This window comes from Melanaphis sacchari, unplaced genomic scaffold (assembly GCF_002803265.2).
Source record: "Melanaphis sacchari strain LSU unplaced genomic scaffold, SCAv2.0 Contig92_pilon_pilon, whole genome shotgun sequence".
NCBI classification, from domain to species: Eukaryota; Metazoa; Arthropoda; class Insecta; order Hemiptera; family Aphididae; genus Melanaphis; species Melanaphis sacchari.
This window is the reverse complement of record NW_020271656.1, coordinates 240,709-260,165: the sequence shown is the minus strand read 5'-3', so window position 1 is coordinate 260,165 and position 19,457 is coordinate 240,709. Positions and strand designations below refer to the sequence as shown.

At 25.6% G+C, this 19,457-nt stretch overlaps 4 protein-coding genes across 6 annotated transcripts in view; 1 reads left to right on the top strand and 3 right to left on the bottom strand.

Annotated features, from left to right (window-relative positions):
• The window catches only part of LOC112602944 (endochitinase), a 4,574-nt gene extending 3,019 nt beyond the window's left edge, over positions 1-1,555 (bottom strand). Inside the window, exons 1-4 of the mRNA XM_025351316.1 lie at positions 1,029-1,555; positions 744-907; positions 476-641; positions 201-413 (exon numbers count right to left, since the gene is read on the bottom strand). Coding sequence (XP_025207101.1) covers positions 201-413; positions 476-641; positions 744-907; positions 1,029-1,092 — 607 coding nt within the window. The 5' untranslated portion in view covers positions 1,093-1,555. The remainder of the gene's footprint in view (positions 1-200; positions 414-475; positions 642-743; positions 908-1,028) is intronic.
• A 2,594-nt stretch (positions 1,556-4,149) lies between these two features.
• Positions 4,150-11,104, bottom strand: LOC112602958 (histone deacetylase 11). 3 transcript variants are annotated; one of them, XM_025351336.1, is made up of 8 exons: positions 10,977-11,104; positions 10,441-10,597; positions 9,729-9,839; positions 9,483-9,574; positions 9,224-9,437; positions 8,998-9,164; positions 7,662-7,770; positions 4,150-4,427 (listed from the first exon to the last, which is right to left on the bottom strand). In XM_025351336.1, the coding sequence occupies exons 2-8, from the start codon at positions 10,561-10,563 to the stop codon at positions 4,260-4,262; spliced, it is 984 nt and encodes a 327-aa protein (XP_025207121.1). In that variant the 5' UTR covers positions 10,564-10,597; positions 10,977-11,104; the 3' UTR covers positions 4,150-4,259. The 3 variants fall into 3 exon arrangements, with proteins under 3 accessions (XP_025207121.1, XP_025207123.1, XP_025207122.1); XM_025351338.1 differs by having other exon boundaries at positions 9,224-9,428; XM_025351337.1 differs by having other exon boundaries at positions 10,900-10,985.
• Positions 11,105-12,841: 1,737 nt separating this feature from the next.
• On the bottom strand, positions 12,842-15,068 carry LOC112602960 (protein SEC13 homolog). Its single transcript, XM_025351341.1, has 2 exons — positions 14,871-15,068; positions 12,842-13,938 (listed from the first exon to the last, which is right to left on the bottom strand). Exon 2 carries the CDS (start codon positions 13,911-13,913, stop codon positions 13,005-13,007), a length of 909 nt encoding a protein of 302 aa, XP_025207126.1. The 5' UTR covers positions 13,914-13,938; positions 14,871-15,068; the 3' UTR covers positions 12,842-13,004.
• A 129-nt stretch (positions 15,069-15,197) lies between these two features.
• Positions 15,198-18,978, top strand: LOC112602979 (cysteine--tRNA ligase, cytoplasmic). Its single transcript, XM_025351370.1, has 11 exons — positions 15,198-15,474; positions 15,550-15,808; positions 15,871-16,186; positions 16,247-16,387; positions 16,469-16,679; positions 17,081-17,316; positions 17,388-17,621; positions 17,695-17,839; positions 17,907-18,115; positions 18,375-18,749; positions 18,828-18,978. The coding sequence occupies exons 2-11, from the start codon at positions 15,624-15,626 to the stop codon at positions 18,951-18,953; spliced, it is 2,178 nt and encodes a 725-aa protein (XP_025207155.1). The 5' UTR covers positions 15,198-15,474; positions 15,550-15,623; the 3' UTR covers positions 18,954-18,978.
• Positions 18,979-19,457: the final 479 nt, after the last annotated feature.

Sequence of the window (19,457 nt, the reverse complement as noted above, 5' to 3'; positions counted from 1 at the left end):
AGTATTTATTTACGATATACAACATTTCGTTGTTATATATAGAATTTCCCAAACACCCCGCAAGTCGTGTTGCAAACTGCATTAGCAAGTGCATACGGCGTAAACAAATATATTTACATTTTTTATTATTTTTATATTTTATATAAATATAAGTTATAGCTAATCACTTATTGTTTAAAAAATTACTTACCGACATAAACCTGGAACGTAATAACCTTCCATTAATCGGAATTTCGCTAATGGCACTGCCATAGTTAATTCCCATGAAGCATTTTGATTTTCAAATTCAGCTCTTAGTTCTTGTACAAAATAATAAAAATTATTGCGATCTGAATAAGCTCCGTCTCGGTCAATTGCACCAGGATATTCCCAGTCCAGGTCTAAGCCATTAAATTTGTATTTCCAAAGAAATTCTAAAAGCATAAAAATGAATATATTATAAGAATATTTAGGAAAAATCTTTAAAGTGGCTAACCTATTACACTTTTGATAAATGTTGCTCTTTTCTCCGAAGAAGACACTAATGTAGAATACTTCTTGCCCCCCTCTCCCCAACCACCAAGAGCTACCATAAACTTAACGTCTGGGTTCGTTACTTGAAGATCCGTGAAATTTTTGAAACCATTTCTATTTATGTCGATCTAAAATTTATTATCAAACTCAATCAATATATATTTATGATAAATATGCTGCATATTGCATATGTATAAATAATTGAATAAGAAAAAAAAGTTTTTGATTACTTCGGGCTCGAGAACACTTATACTCCAAGTTGAATTGTCGACTCCGACAAAAGAATAAATAACATGGGTGCAATCTTTGACCGGTATATCGTCTACGGTATATTTTCCAAGGCCTGGTCGATAAATAGCCCAATTGCTGAAGTAGCAAACGACTTTCGCACTATCTACAATAAAACAACAATTAGATAATTACACAACTTGCAACCTATAGGTGTATAAACATTGATGTTATGCATTTGACAAGTACATTTAAATATGTATAAATATTAAACTGTAATGGATTACCTAGAATAGACGCCGAGTTCAAAATTATCAATGTCAAAAAAGAAAATGTCCCGTGCAGCACCATAGTAATTATTATATCTATAGTAGATATACGTTTTTGAAATAATATTCGACGGTTCCAAGTCGTGTATTATATAATATTTGATTGTGTTTCCTCTGACAGCTCTACCGATAATGATGTCGTCGTTTGTATCAAAAACTAATTTATAGTCTGGTCGACACTCAACTGCAGACAACAGTCAATACACTATTCCAATGTCAATGTACGTCCACCACATCACATGGCACAACACAACAAAATACACGCACACGTTCACACAATAATAATATGTACTCGCACGCATTAACTAATAAACAGGTAATAAAATATTTCGACTTCTTCCTCCGTAAGGTACTAAGGTCGAGTAGGATGAGGCTATGCTGTAAGGCTGATTAGGGACGGTTGTTGAATAGTAACGAATTAGCGGAGAAAGCCTTCCGGAACAATAGAGCATTATTGAAACCGTAGACAAATGATTAATAATTTAAATTTTCATATTCGTTATAATTTGTATCGTTTACTGTAAATAACATACACAATACACATACTTTTTTTTCTACTACCAATTCATCGATGCAGAAGACTGATGAAAGAACTAGAAAATATTTAGCTAAACAGTACAGATTACTGATTAGTACATTACATTTAGATACTTAAATATAACCAGTTTGATTTTGATATATGATGATTGATGAATATATAACATGACAATGTGTATACAGTAACATATTATTTACTTAAGTTATCGACGAATATGATGTACTCTGGAAGCGTTTATCTTATTTTTAATATTTTTTTTAAATATAGCTTAAAATTGTTTTTTTAATATGCATTAAATATTAATAGTATTACCTACAATCGTCTAGGGATATACAATTTGAGAAAGCTCTCTCACATTATTAATTGCCATGCACAACTATTACAGGGAAATAATAAAAATTGAGCGGATGTTTATATGTGTTTATATACCTAGTTTTTTTAAATTTTTTTTTATTAAAAGTAGAATAGAAACGTATCGTTTACAATACAAAAATTATGTTTTCATGTTGCATGTATTGAAGTATTTACTTTAAAAGCATAATTCTGTTATATTAGACATATCTATAAATGCAAATTAAAATTTTTTTTCGTGAAATTTTACACGGAATTATTAAACATTAAGTAAGTAAAAACAACTAAATTTTACATACTTTAATTAGGAAAACAATGTCATTATTATTATTATTATCATTTTTTTTTTAGCTTAAGAGGATGCTACACCTGCGATATATCCGCCTTACAAACGCATAGCATATCACATTTTTTGATCTAAATAATCTATTTAAAACTGTCATGTTTCATATTACACTGACTATATCTAATTTATATAAAATGTTATAGAGTATAAATATATTAAAGTTTCTAATGCATTAAAATCCAACATTTAATAAAATTATTACAGATGTAAATTATATATATGTATACATATCTGTATTAAATGAATAGTTTTTTATTCATATATATGTATTTTTCCCTACTTTTAAGGAAGTAAATAGGTTATTAGTTTATTATAATTTAAGTATTGTTTTTTAGATTGTTTTATTATTTAATAAATTCTCACAATATAACATACACGATTTATTGTTATGAAACAAAATTACTTCAGTAGGTACCATTTTAAGCTGAGCTTGAAGTGGGGTAGAAAGTTACAACATACTTATAACTATACATTTGAATTTAGATATACGTATTTAAGTATAATACTAATGACGGGTACTTTATCAATCGCTAAACATTTGATGAATTAACAATGAGCTAAATAATATATATTTTATATATATAGTAATATATTTTTTTTTAATAACCCGGCATGCCAAAAAATGAGTTTTGAATTAAAAAAATAAAACAATATTTATATAGGTATAATATATTAAATATAGATAACTATTACTTATAAATATACAACAATATAGATACTAAAAACATAATAAATTACACGCGAATGAAAACAAAACAATAACAACGTAATTAACTTATAGATTATAGACCATAGTATTTTAGTTAATACAGATAAATAAAAATAATGATGAAAAATAACAAACAATTGCACATACAGCAATGAAATTAATAAAAATGACGTAAATGGTAGGTAACTAATATTTTTTTAAATATTTAATATAATATCTAGGCAATACTGATACCCATTGGGTATTACCTATACGTATAAAAATATTTTTCAACGCAGGTCACATACTAACAAATATTAATACTTCTAATATTAAATTTATTGATAGGTAGGTAAAGAATAACGGTACCTAACTTGTATAAGAGTAAATTGGTAAGCCATCGAAAAAATATCACAGCCAACTATTTCTTTACTTAGGTTTTGAGAGAAAAGAAATTTGAATTAATTCAGTTTTTAGTATAATCTATGAGGTTATATAATTCTTAACACGGATACGTAAAATACATTATTTTATTTTTTAAATGAGAATAGCAAAATGTTTACAACAATATAATCAAAAATAAATTCTTGGTTAGGTTTTGTGAACAACTGTGTAATTATATTATATATATTTATATCTATGTAATAAAACTTGTTACTCACTATATATTATATATATTTTTTTTTTTTTTGACTGAATATCAACCACCAAGCATTTTTAAAAGTCATATTGAAAATTAAATTATTTTTCGATATGCATTGAATAGACAATTTGGAAAATCTGAATAATTAGGTATTTTATTATTAAGTATTGTACAGCTCGACGATTTAAATTATTACAAGCACTTTTGCTCGGATCATTGTAAAACTAATGTAATCGTTCAATCATTATTAATGTTTTCTTTGATATAGAAAGCTATACGTACAAAGTTATAATGAAAATAAAAATAGTTTATACATTCTACTTAAATTAAATTTATTCTTATTTCTTTGTTATATTTAAAAAATTATTTACTATCGATTATTGGATATCGGAATACCAAAATAGGTATTATTGAAAATGCTTACATTTTTACTACCTACTTCTCATTTATAATTGTATTGTACGTAATAAATATATATATATATATATATATATATATATATATATATATATATTAGACACACACTAGACAACATTCTTCTTATTGTATACCCCGAATTTTCAGGGCGCTTTTATATAGGCGTTGTATAGGTAGAACTTGTATTTTACGCTTATAAATTTGTATTATTCCACTTGAGATGGTTTAACTAGTCCTTGTTGTACTAGATTCAGCAATGAAGCTGCTATGATGTTCGCAGTTGACTTATGATAGCCACCGGACGTTAACATAACTAAAGGAATATTATTTTGTTGAGCTAATTTGAACACCATTTCATCTCTTTGTATTATTCCCTAAAATTAGTGTTATGACATTTTTAAACAGAGAAGAATAAAATATTAAAAATTTGTATACTATTGTTAAAATACACGAGACTTTATTAAGCCAGACCCAAACCTCGTATACTGGTGGCCAAAAGTCACACAGCAACTTATCGTCTCTATGGCAACGCGCGTTACTGTGCAGTTTCTCCTTTCCACGTCGTTTTGTTGCGCGACTTTTGGCTACTCGGTATATTATCAGATGACATATGTTTTTTACATTGTTAGCTGTAGCTGCAATGTTTCTAATTTCTCCTCATAGTCAAAAATGTAATTAAATGAGGTGGATATTGTCAAAAACACATGTCATATGACAATGTATGCTAAGTCTGGACCCTGTTTATATTTGCTTAATGAATATTGAAATTACTATATTAGGTATGTCACGTCATGATCAATATTATAAGAAGGTATATTATCGCAGTAAATTGCGTCCTATTTTTAAATTTTTGTGTAAATTGCGGCTAGGGTATATTTTGTATGCATGTAAACTACAGCCGTGGTATAATTTATATGAAATCAATTTATTGATTAAAATCAATATTTTCCTTCTAATTTTTCAGACTTAGGACTGGCAATATAGTTTTTTTAGTATTAGTATGGTTAAAAATATCGGTTTTGCTGTTTGTTGCCTGACTTCTCCAGCTGATATCTACATCGTAGATTATTAGTTATTAGTGTTATTACTAATTTTTAAAATGTACAGCTGACCGGAAATTGGATTATACTGGGCCACAATATATGCGTGTCATAAAAATACACGGGCTGCAATTTACGTATGTTTTAAAAGTACATATAGGCCGCAATTTACATAGTACCTGTATGACTAAGACCTTTTTTGGGGGACGAAATTTACAAACTCCGATGTGTATATTAGGGCATAAATATAATTTTAAAAATAACTCTAATACTTATTTAGTTTAACTAAAATATGTAAAATAATATTAGAAACAATAATTACAAGGTTTTCAACTTTAACATGAATATTTTAGATTTTGATTAAAGCGATGATCTATTGCAGTATCTATTGCTTTTACGATAATTTATTTATATATTTTTTGTGCCTATCATCAGCAATTACTTTTTGAAGCATTAAAATTGTCTTTAATTTTAAGAATGGTGTTTGGTAAAGAATTCGATATAATTGATACTTGGGGACTTGGCTCAAAAGTAATTCACAGTAGGTAAAAAAAAAAACAGAAATTGGAATAACTGGAAAGACTTTAATTTTTCACCAAATTTTATTATTATTATTTAATTATTATATATTATGTAATTTAAAGAATATTTCAGCTTATTTGTAATATTTATTAGCATTTAAAATTTTCAATTGATGTATCTACAAAAAATTCTTGTTCAAGACTTTGTGAGTAAATAGTTTTAAAATGAAACACAAGATTCCTGATAGTAATATTTTGCCAATGTAAAAATAATATCAAAATTATACAACTAAAACACAAGTCACAATTTATTTTTATAAGTGTTTTAAATTCAAATATTTGTGAAATTAATCAAAATTATGAAATATTTAAATTACGTAAATGTATTGGAAGTTATTCTTTGTAAATGTTATTTATTGAAATCAAAAGAAAAATTATGAACGATTAAGTAAATATTTTTGTATGAGATATATTATAAGCGTATAATCTTTGTTATTTTGTTATTATTTAAGAAACTTAATACTTCATAAGTTATACTTACATATAGCAATTTAAAAATATCAAAAATAAATGGTTATAGTTTTTTTAAAAGTGTTTAATTTATAAAAATTGAAAATTTTAGTAAATAATTTGGAAATGTTTAAGGTTTTGACGATGTGTTTTCAGTATTTTTATATTAATGGACGAATATTTTATGAAAAACATTGTTTTCTATACAACGTTTTTAAAGCTTTTTCATTTGCAAACAAAAATTATATTTTATGTAAATCGACAATTTTCTTTTCTCTAGTCAAAATTTCTATAAACAACACAAAAGCCAAAATATTTGAAAACTGTAATTTGCCTAAAAAATAATAATATCATCAATATTTAGTAAACATTTCAAGTTTCAATAATCAAGCTATATGATTATTCGTTTTAGGTACATCAAAAAAACAAAATTAATTTCGTCAAAAATTAAGTTTGTGGATAAATATTCCAGTTTTTCATAAAAAAGGCATATTAAGTATTTACAATCGACATTCCATTAAGAATCTAAGATAAAAATATTTTTGAAAACCATAAAATTGAATTAAGAATATTATACTCGTATAATGCGATACTCTCAAGAATGAAAATTTATGTTTGTTTTTTAATATTGTCTGTTACTGTTTACATTTTAAAGATAAATACAGACAATTGTGAAACTGACTATGGCAAAAAAAAAAGAGATGTAGAGGAAGACCGAATAAAATATAGATAGAAAAAATAGAGAATAACTTGAGAATAGCTGGGGTGAGTAATGAAGAGTTGGAGGCAGGGCACTATGGCTGTAAAGGAAAAGGTTAACAAACCAATACATCTGGGCGTGAAGGGCGAAGGAAAAGATGAAGAACATGTAAACTTTTTAATTATTTTTGATTTCATAGTTATATTTACCAATACTTATTTCAATATAAAATAAAAAGCACTATTTACTCATATACCACAATAATCATAGTATAAGCCAAAAGGTCTAAGTATATAATATTTTTATATTAACAGAGGACACCTATGATCTATATATTTTTATTAATTTTAGTTTCTAAAAAAAAGGTTTTGATTTATTAAACAATATACTACAATGATCACTAGCAAATTATGTATAAAAATATTTTTGGAAAGAATTCTAAAAGATATAATATAAATCTTTTTTTATAGTTTGAAAGCTGGTCTTAGATAGTAAGAGACAGTTTTGGATTATCTATATTATTATTTTTTGTTAAAATTACACAAATCTACTGAATAAAGCTATATTATTTGCAGTAATACATTCTTAAAATTTTAATTTGATGTGATTATGTGAATAAAACTTAAATATAAGAATAAATTATGATAATCTACTTAATTCTTGGGATTATTTTAAAAAGTAGATTAGGTACCCAAATAATATACTTTAATACACAATTCAAATAAAATTTTTACCTATTTTAGTATTTTATTATTCATATAATTAATAAAATTGTATAACTTAATATAATATTATCGTTGACATAGAGTTTTATAAAAAAATCAAACAAAAACTTGCCTCTGGAGTAATAGAAAGCAATCCCAACTTGTCTCCTTTTAAAATGTCTGTACCCGCATTATAAATTATGAAATCTGGTTTAACTTTTATGAGCGATTCAATCAGAGCACTAAAAATAAGTATGAAACTATGAAATCTATATTTTTGTATTAATTATCAAGATTAAAATAGTTAATAGTTTTAAAAAAAAGTGCACTATGATTAATGTCATAAACTATAATAAAAGCAACAGACCAACAATAAAATTATAAAGTCGGGTATTGTTAATATAAACAGCCTTGTGAACTATCATATCATATACACACACACATATATATATATTATTTAAAAGAAAATATTTGCAATCTATACTAATTCCACATAGATACATTATCTATACATTTAGGTATATTTTTCATAGATCCACAAATTAATAATTATATAAATATGTATGTATTTAATATAATAATATCAATTTAAATTTAAATTGTATTTATTGACTTTTTCAAATACAAATAAAAATTAATTTTTGAGTTAATTTGCAAGAAACGTCATAGATAATCCGAATCGCCCTTTTCCTCAAACCAAATCAGATTAACAAGACTACTACACCAATTAGCTTTATACTGAAAAATCTATTTGCTTAGTACTAGCTATTAGATAAACATTCTATTACTTTCAATAATTATACTATAATTTTTACTGTTTATAATAATAATTCTATTAACTATTTAATTTTCACAAAATTAATATTTAGTAATTTAAACAGTACATAACCTGGTGATTGGCAATTAGATAAGTTTAAATACATTTATAATAATATGATAGTTTGTATTATTCTTAGGCAAATATATCTATTACCTACTAAATATTTACTATAACTTGTAATTTTAATTCTAAAATTAATGTTTATTGTAAAAAAAAAATTTAATGGTATGATAACTGATAATTATTATACACCAATATAATTCATGTTATACACTGACCATGCAGGGTTAAGTTTAACAAGGTTATAAACATATTAGGTATGACAAATGTAAATTGCAAAATAACACAAGTGCATACTATTTTATATGAATATTAGGATAAGGAAGGGGTAAGAATGTAGAATGAAAAATGTACAAAATACAAATGTTATTCATATGAATACATTAAAAATTTCATGTTTAATAAATTAAACTAGTTATAGGTATTTACTAACAAAATACTATATAGGTAGGTAGTGCATTTTTTTTTTAAAATACTAATAGAAAAATTTATGTTTAAATAAGTAAAATTTATTTATTTACAAACTTAATATATTTGCTATAAAAATTTTAAATGTAATTTTGTTTTATTGTTTAAAATAAGTATTTACCTTTCAACAGAGGTTAAATATTCATAATCTTGTACAAAGTAATCTAATTTCACAGCCTTTGAAATGGCAGTTTCTGCATATGTATCTTTTGGGTATATATTTTCATTAAATACATCAATAATAAATACTTTTGAGTTGCCAATAAAATCTCTTTCGTATCCATTACCCTTTGAAAAATGTATTACATTTTTGAAAACAAGAGTTTTTTTTTAATATTTTGACTAACCTGATGAGCATCTAAATCAATAATCATCACCAAATTACAGTCATTTTCTTGTAATGCATCATTCACAATCAATGATATATCAGCATATGGACAAAACCCTCCACCACGATCTTTACTACAGTGATGAAAACCTCCTCCTAAATTAATAGCAACTCCTTCTTTTCGAACTATTTTTCCAGCTAACCTTGTACCTCCAACCTGAAATCTAAAAAATCTAAAAATAATAATGACAAAGTAATTTTAATCTAAGTTTGTTTACCTAAGAGGTCTTAAATACTGTCTTTGAACCAAAAAATTAGGAAACAAGACAATCACAGGAATTTCTGATATACGTGCAGCAACATAACTCCACTATTAATTAAATAAGCGTTAAATATTTATTATACATATTAAATAAAAAATTATTTTTTTATACTAAAAGTTTTAATTTATTTATCATATTGTTATAATATATATGATTATTATTAAAACAAAATTATTTTTATTATAATAGGTACCTATTTACTTTCAAACTTTTAAGATATTTTCCACTATGAATTGTAAGCAGTTCATCTTCAGTAATTTCATCAGGAGCATAAATATTACTTTGATTTAAACCCAAGGTATTTTTTAGTATCTAAACAAATATTGATGAATTATTAATTGATAAATATGTATTGGTATTAAGTACCTACCTATATTAGTTATTCGAATAAGAATATAAGATACAATAGGGTATCAAATAATCTTAGTTTTAATAAATAATAAATTACAAAAAAATTATTAATTTAATAAGATATAAAAAAGTTATAAGCTTACAAACAAGTCCAAAATTAAAGTTGACAAAACTAAGTTTAAAAAAAATCACTATTTATATACTTAAAAAATAAAATAAAAATATTTTATAAGCTACAATATTTTTTATCAAATAGGTTAGGTTAGGTTAATAACTTTTTTTTTAAAATTTAAAATTCTATTTATTAATTAAAAATCAAAACAGTTAAAAGTCACTCATAAAAATATATTCAAGTACACTCTATACTCAATGACTATCTTATCATTTGCAAAATTGTCTTCAAGTTAAAATAAACAATAAAATAAAATATTAAATTATTGACTATTGTATTGCCTTCTTTTTGAAAATTGAGAGCAGCAAAAATAACACAGGATTAAAGTTTAATCCAGGTGAAAGGTTTAGATACTATATTACATTTAATTTCAGTAACTCAGATGCTTACTTTGTAAATGTGTGCCCATTTTTTCGAATCAAAGGGATGTAAATTTTCAAGACCAAAAAATGTAACATTGTACTCTTTTCTATATACTATTGGCCAATATTCTTTAGGTTTTAATTCAACCATTACAAAATATTGTCATCAACAATTAGATTCCTGCCTAAATAAATAATTTCTTAATTAATTAAATATTATGTTTAAATTTATGACTAATATAACAGTTATTATCATTATTTATAAATAAATCCAAGGAAATAGTGCTAAACAGTAAACAAATTAAACGAACACATTTTAGATATTTTTTACATTATATTCATATAATATAGAATCAATATTAAGATTATTGAAGACTGAATAGTGAACAACTAAAGTTTATAAATACATAATATTATGTATTTATTTTAGTACGTAAAATAAACTACAACATGATAAAACAGGACTACTGACTACTGTAATACATACTTTAGTACTTAAAACTCTTAAATTTAAATTCTGATGATAAAGCAATAAACCATTTAAGGTATAATATCTATGATTACCTAAAGACTAGTATATATTTAGGACTAGCCGCAGACACCAGTAGTTCTTACTCCTTACTAGTTACTGCTTAGTGCTATAATTAATTAAATGGTTTAATATGGTAAATAAATTTTAATTTAATTTATCCTGTGATAATGATTCAAAATAATAACTATTGACCTGATAATAGAAAATCGTAAATAATATATTTTATGCTTTAACCATGGTTATATGTGTTAGGTTATACCATAGCCAAGCTTGTTCAATAGGAAATCCAAAATAGCTGAATTCAAAATATTCAGAGGGAATATCTACGTATCATTGGATAATTAGTAATTACTAATTAGTACCTAAGTAATAAGTATGTCATTTGATAAATTTCAATAAATTCAATCTATTGACTACTATGTACTCAAGTGCGTCCAGGCCTGTTGCCAGGATTTTTTAAAGAGAGAGCTTTCATTTAATTTTTAAATACAACTTAGATAGGGTGTTGCATACAGTAATTACTCAATGGGGTGTCCACACATCGATCATGCCCATCGTGGACTATAATTTTATATCACTGGTGGGGGGGTGTCTGAATACTCAAAATGCCCCACTGACTACATGTCCGACGAACTGAGTACATTTAAATATTTAATACTTATTAGAAGTTTGAATTATATTTTATGCTTTTTAAAACAAAAAAAGTCTCTAAGCCACTTGACTTTTATACTTATAAAACAAATTCACTTACCGAATGTAAATTTCTATAAAAATATCATCCCTATCATCTCTTAATCTCCAATCTCATCTATACGCATATTATTAATACAGAATTAAATAAAACCTACCTACATTTTAATAGGTACCTAGTTTATGACCTGAATGCATACAATTTTTACTTGTTTCACATACATGTAAAGTTATTCTTAATTAATAATTATTATGTTACTTTAAGATTAATATTAAACTTATATTTTACATTTAATACAATATAATTAAATAGTAAATATTCAAGCTTTATACAATTAATCTCTTTTTGAAAATACCAATGCCCCCGAAAAGTGAATAACAGCTCCTAAAATCCAGTTAACATATTAAAGGGTGATTTGATGTTTTGGTTAAAGGACCAAAAAGTTTGTTACAGTAGCTGAGTCCATTAACTATGGTTTTACCGTAGACGTTTGAAGGGGGATGCTTAACGCAGTTATGTATATAATTATTATAAAATAAAAAATACAATTATATTTGTATTTATAATTGTAGGATGTATGAGAATATATTATTATATTATGAATAAATCAAGCAAATAATTATTAATATACCATGAGAGCAACTTATTGCCTATGTTAGTCTTAAACTTAATACAAATAGTAACCATACATAATAAAATAATATCTGTGTGCACACGTACTGTTGACTACAACAACCACGGTGATAGTAATATAAAAAATAACAATATAATAATATAAAATAATGTATGCACACCACGATTGTTCTCTTGTCAGTCCCAGACGGGTCCACAATTCTAATTGATTAATCTGTTATATTATCAATATTTAGTATGTTGCTATAAAATATATTTAAATTTATTAATTTATAGTAAGTATTCAAAATCAAAATTATAAAATATAATAATGTAATTAATTTTTTTACAACACAGGTATACATTCAACTTTTTAGTATTAATATATATATAGTAATAAATTATATAATTTAATATTTTACATACTGTAAATTTATATTTTCTGATAACTCGACCATAATCCCAGTCCCAAAGGTGACAAAATTAGAAGGATTCTACTGTATATATTATAATATGCATGTTATATATTTGAGATATATTTATATTTAATTATTATTCAAACATCCACAGAAATTAAAAAAAATTAACACACAATTTAAATTCCATAATTACAATTATGTTTATTCTTAAATTTATTTTATGATAAAAACAATACCTAATTTTCGATTATTCAGTTTCCATTTATTAAATTTTTATACAAGACTTTTATTACAAAATATTTTAAAACATTTATAAATAAAAATAGTAAAATAAACATTTAATCCTCCACCCCTTTATTATCATCAATTTCACTGCAACTAACCCAATGGCCAATTGTTTTCTCTTTCCATAATGACACTTTATTAGTTTCAGCAGACACTGCAAGTACATTTCCAATTTTTGACCAGCTAACAGTCCAAACACGGCTATCAAACAAATGCATTCGTACAGAAGACCATTTAGCATAATCATCACTATGTGACACTACAACAGTCTTATCTTCGGAACAACTAGCAATTAATTGTCGGTTATCACCAATAGTACATGTCCAAGCCACATCTCGAACCCAATCTGTGTGACAATTTATTTCACCAACCTGTACCCACTGATCATTTTCAGCTGTCCATATTTTCACTAAATTATCGCAGCCACCACTTGCTAATACTAACTTTTTTCCAAAGTCTGTATGGTCAGATCCAAAAAGTAATTCTTTGTATGGAGCCCAAGCTACAGTATTACATCCATTATGGTGGGCACTAAATGATTTAGAAGACCATTCTTTGTTGAACACATGTACTCCAATGGATCCATCTGAACTAGCACTTGCTAAAATTGTGCCATGTTGATGGGGTGCCCAAGCAACAGCATTAACTGAGGATTCATGAGTAAATTCAAATATATTAAACCAATCATTGGATTCTTTCCATACAACCACACGCTTGTCATATGAACAAGAGGCTAATAAATGTCCAGACACTGGATGGGACCAACAAATTTGCCACACAGGACCATGGTGGCCCTTAATGTTGGCCAATAATGTTTTATTACCATTGTTTATACTATATATTTTAATTGTTTTATCACTAGAGCATGTAGCTAAACGTTGACCATAATAATCCAGTTCAGCATCATGAACTTCGCCTTCGTGTTCATTCAAAATTAAGCCAGTCATAGGTACCATTTTCATATTAATCCTCCAAATAAAAACAAGCCTGAAACAAGATTTAAAATAGAGTTATTAGTTACAATTAAAATTTATCAAGTAAGCAAACATGTAATAATAGAATTTTCATTAAAAACTTGACGACAATTTTTTTTATAAAATATGTTAAATACTTGAAATTAATAATTTTATTTAGTAATCTAGGTGGTTATTTTAACTCATCGTAACATATACTGTTTTAGATTATATTTGTGCAAAATTGATATTTTGTTGTAAAAAGATATGTATTATTTAATATATGATGTTATTTTTAATTCAATAATTTATACTATTATAAATAACAACCAAACATGAAATAAAAATTATTCAAGTTAAAAATGATTCAATTCAATAATAACTCAATCATATAAAAGTTACTAATTCAGTGTTATCTGAATATTTATTTTTTCTATTTTATAAAAAAGTATTTCTGTTAAAAATATAAAAACAAACTTAATGTTATTATTTGATAATAAATACTCTTTTTTATAGTTGTTTATTTTATTTATGAAATATTAAGTTAAATTTTATTTGAAAAAGCAATTTTAATGTTAAATTATGTACTTAACAAAACAATCACACGAAGTGTTACAAATGTAGCTATTTGTTTGTCTGCTGAGGAAGACATTTAATAGTCACTAGTCTAGTTTAAAGTTACCAATAAATTTAATTTAATTCTAGATGTTCATTTCTAATTTCTAAACTTTCTAATGTCCAGTTTAAGGCAATACAAATGATAACTTATCATAATTATAAACTGAAATACAAAATTATTTATATGGTATAGCATGATGAAGTAATTAATATTAAATATATAATGAACAAATATCAATTAAAATAAATGTATTGAATAGACCTTATCAAAATAGCTATTTTTTAATGAAAATTATAATAACATTGCTCACGATAGACGGCGTAAGAATAATAAATAAACGAAATTACCTTAGATAGCGATTTAATAAATCAAACAATGCGTTAATGAACTTCGAAAGAACTGTTTTAATATCTAATTTGCAGATGTTCTTCAAACACAAATCACATAATGAGTCTCACGCCATACATCAGTCACTTATAAAAGTTGCAACTTTCAAATTACAGATGATAGTCAAAAATGTAGTATACATCATATTATTATATATTAGTATTTATTTTGTATATGATAAGAAAATAAAAATGCCAATCTGTCAACGCGGCAGAATGATAAAACGCGATAAGTATTATCATTTTCTCATGGCCCGATCGCCGTGCGGTTTCACGAATGATAATAATTATGCACATGATTCATATTTCATGTGGACTGTTATTGATGTGACGTGAAATAGTGTTGAAGCTATTTAATATTTAGTATTAATACTTACTAACACTCTCAAATCATAGTTTTCTATAACTGTGTAGTGTTAAGAGTTAAACAATTTTGATTGATACGTGTTTACGTAAGTGCCTACTTGTTTATCACCCAATAGTCTATTTAAAAAGGTATATTTACCTATTTGGTGTCAACGTGTTTAGAAACAATATTTGTTGATTTTTGTGACAACGTGCATTTGTAAGTCGTGACAAATATTATATAGACAAGTATTAGACGTATAGTACTGTTAACGATATTACACGTGTTCAATAGTTTTATTTGATCTCGTTGTAGAGTCATTATTAACTCGTTGGAGACAATCGATATCTGAAAAACATAGCATCATTATGGCCACTACAAAGCGATGTCAACCAGCGTGGTCTTGTGACAAAACGTCAAATACTCCTTGCTTGAAGTTGTTCAACAGCTTGACGAGGAAGAAAGAAATTTTCATCCCGAAAAATGAGAATAAGGTGCATTGGTATAGCTGTGGACCTACTGTGTATGATGCTTCACACATGGGGCATGCTAGGTGAGTAAATATATTGTCCACTTTATTTATAATTTAAAGTATACTTTTTTTTACTTTTCTAGGAGTTACATTACATTTGATATACTACGTCGAGTGTTAAAGGATTATTTTCATTATGATGTTGAATATGTTATGAATATCACTGACATCGATGATAAAATAATCAAACGTGCACGGCAATTACATTTGTTTGAAGAGTATGTAAAGACAGTTACCGATAAACAAATAGTGCAAAAAGATATTCTTCTGGCTCTAGGTGATCTTAAAAAAGATATCGAACAGATGGACTCTGACAAAAAAGTAATGACATTAAAAGCTATAGAGAAAGTGACCTCTGTTTCTCAACTAATTGAGGGCTCATCATTGGATGATATAAAAGTATGAAAAAATTAACAAGTATTTAGTTTTAAAGAATTTCTAAACAAAGTTTTATTTTAGTTGGCATTGCATGAAATTAAAGATTCATTTGGCGCTTATTTAGACACTTTAAATAGTGCAGATGTTCCTGATAATGCTATATTTGAGTCTCTACCCAGATACTGGGAATCAAATTTCCATTCAAATATGGCTTCTTTAAATGTTGAGTATAATAATTGTTTTTAAAGTTAAATATTAATGGCATGATTTACAAAGTTTGTATGTAATTTTTTTCTTTAACAGATTTTACCACCGGATAAACTTTCAAGGGTGAGCGAATATATCCCTGAAACAATAGCTTACATAGAAACAATAATAAAAAATGGTTATGCTTATGAATCTAATGGTTCAGTATATTTTGATGTTGCTGCATTTGATTCTCAACCTATACATCATTATGCTAAGTTAGTTCCAGAAGCATATGGAGATTCAAAATCACTTCAAGACGGAGAAGGTAATTAATAATACTTTTAGAGTTTATAACAAATTATAATATTAAAATGTTTATTAGATTCTAATTTTAAAATATAAAAATACATATTCTTGTCTAACATTATGTTATATATAATTATCTTTGAACCTTTTTCCCTTCATTTTTAATTGTATAAATTAACAATGTGTATATATATTTATTTCTAAAAAATATTGTTCATTAGGATCTATTTTTATTTTTTTTTTGAGTAAATATGTTTAAATTTATTAAATTTTTATATAACAAATATTAAATTCAATAAATAGTAGTTGCTGATACTAAAGAAATTTGCTTTTAATTACATTATAAAAAAATGTTAACTAAATGTTAAATAATTGTATTTTAATAGTAAAAAAAAATGTTGATAAAATATTACATTTTAGGTGATCTAAGTACAAACGCAGTCAATGAAAAACGTTCTCCTAATGATTTTGCCCTTTGGAAAAAATCAAAAAAAGGAGAACCGTGGTGGGACTCTTCTTGGGGAAAAGGAAGACCTGGCTGGCATATTGAATGTTCTGTTATGGCTTCCTGTATATTAGGTCAAACATTAGATATTCATACTGGTGGCATTGATCTAAAATTCCCACATCATGATAACGAAATCGCTCAAGCAGAAGTAATTATTAGTTTAAATAAGCACATCTATTATCTTAAAATTGATCTATACGATTATTATTTATTTTTTAGGCCTATTACAACAACAAAGAATGGGTTCGATACTTTTTGCATTCTGGTCACTTAACAATTTCAGGATGTAAAATGTCAAAATCTTTGAAAAACTTTATTACTATTGAAGACGCTCTCAAGAAGAATACATCAAGACAATTGCGACTTGCTTTTTTGCTTCATTCATGGAAGGACACTTTAGACTATAGTGAAAGCACCATGGAGTCAGCAATGGCTTGTGAAAAACTTCTTAATGTTAGTCTCATATTATTATATCATATTAAGTTTTTTGTAAATAATATTTATTATGATGAGTTAATTTTTTTAGGAATTTTTTTTAAATGTAAAACATATAACTAGAAGAAATGATGTTAATAAATTAGCTATTGGATATTCAAAATGGTCAACTTCTGAAATAGAATTGAGCAATAAGTTCAGTTTATGTAAATCAAATGTACATGCAGCATTATGTGGTAAATATTAATTGTAAATTGATAAGTAATAAACAATATTATTTTAATAAATTAACTATATTTTTAGATAATATTGATACAAAAACAGTATTAGAAGCAATCAGAGAATGTATATCTGCCTGTAATATATATTTAAGAGATTGTGATTCATCTGCCGTGAATCATTCATTATTATTAAATATAGCTAAGTACATCACTGAGATATTGAAAGTGTTTGGCATTAAAACAGCTGATGAAATTGGATTCCCAGTAAGCGAAGAGAGTTCTTCAAATGATGTATGTATTTTAATTATTTATTATTCAATTATACTCCATTCATGTTAAGAAACCTCAACAGCAACCAGTGTTTGTCTGGAGATATTTGGGCAACTTCAGTTCATCTTGCCCATAAAATCAACCATCTATATGCTTTGTAAAGCTATATTAATGTGTATTGATCTTCTACTGAGTTTCTTAGCATCAATGAAATATAGAATTGTGTATATACAGTAAATAATAAAAATATTAATATTAATAAATCGATACTGTTTTTTAGGTTGAGACTATTGTCACTCCATACCTAAATATTTTATCAGATTTTCGTGATTCTGTTCGTGCTATTGCTCGTTCAATATGTTCTAAAGATATATTAATCTTATGTGATAAACTCAGAGATGAAATTCTTCCTGATAATGGAGTTCGTTTAGAAGATATTGATGGAAAACCTACTGCCATTAAATTTGTGGGACGAGAAGCAATTTTACGCGAAAGAAAAGCTAAAGCTAAAGCAGAAGCAGAAAAACTTGCAGAAAAGGAAAAAAAGAAAAAAGAACAAGATGAGGCACGTGCTAAAAAAGAAGAGCTTAAGAAAATACACCCTAAGGATTTGTTTAAATTAGAAACTGACAAATATTCAGAATTTGATGAAAACGTAATTGTTAACATTTTTTATATTAAAAATATTATTTTTTTTAAAGTGATTACATTAATATTTTTTGAATTTTAATAGGGTCTACCAACTATTGACAGTCAAGGTAACAAGATTAGTAAAGGATTGACCAAGAAGTTACAGAAAATTCAATCAAATCACGCAACATTACATAAAGAGTATTTAGAAAGTATTGACAAAATTTGATACAAAAATAAAAATTGAAATCATATTTTGTGTTTTATTTTATATTAACAACAGATTTTATTCATCCACTTTAAATTAATTTTTCATTCATTATTTATTTTATACTGTGTCTAAAAAGTTAAAAAGCTTTAAGAAATATATAAATTGTTTACATGTTTTTAAACTTTTTAGACACTTAATAACAGTACAGTATTTATTTTACACTATTGGTGACAGTATTATTGAAATAATTTGAAAATAGATTTACAAATTTCTTCAATTTATATTATTGACATTAACAAATGTAAAAATATGATTAAACTAATTCATGGCTTAAATATAATTTTGCCTCTTATAATAACTTACTATAAAATTAAATTTTTTTTATACATTTTTTAAACTATGAATGATATTTGTATATGTTTATTATTTAATATTTTTAATTTCATTTTAAACTTGATGTCTAATAATTTAAAATTCTAATTGTTGTAACATTATAATCTATTTTTTTTTTTATATAATCAA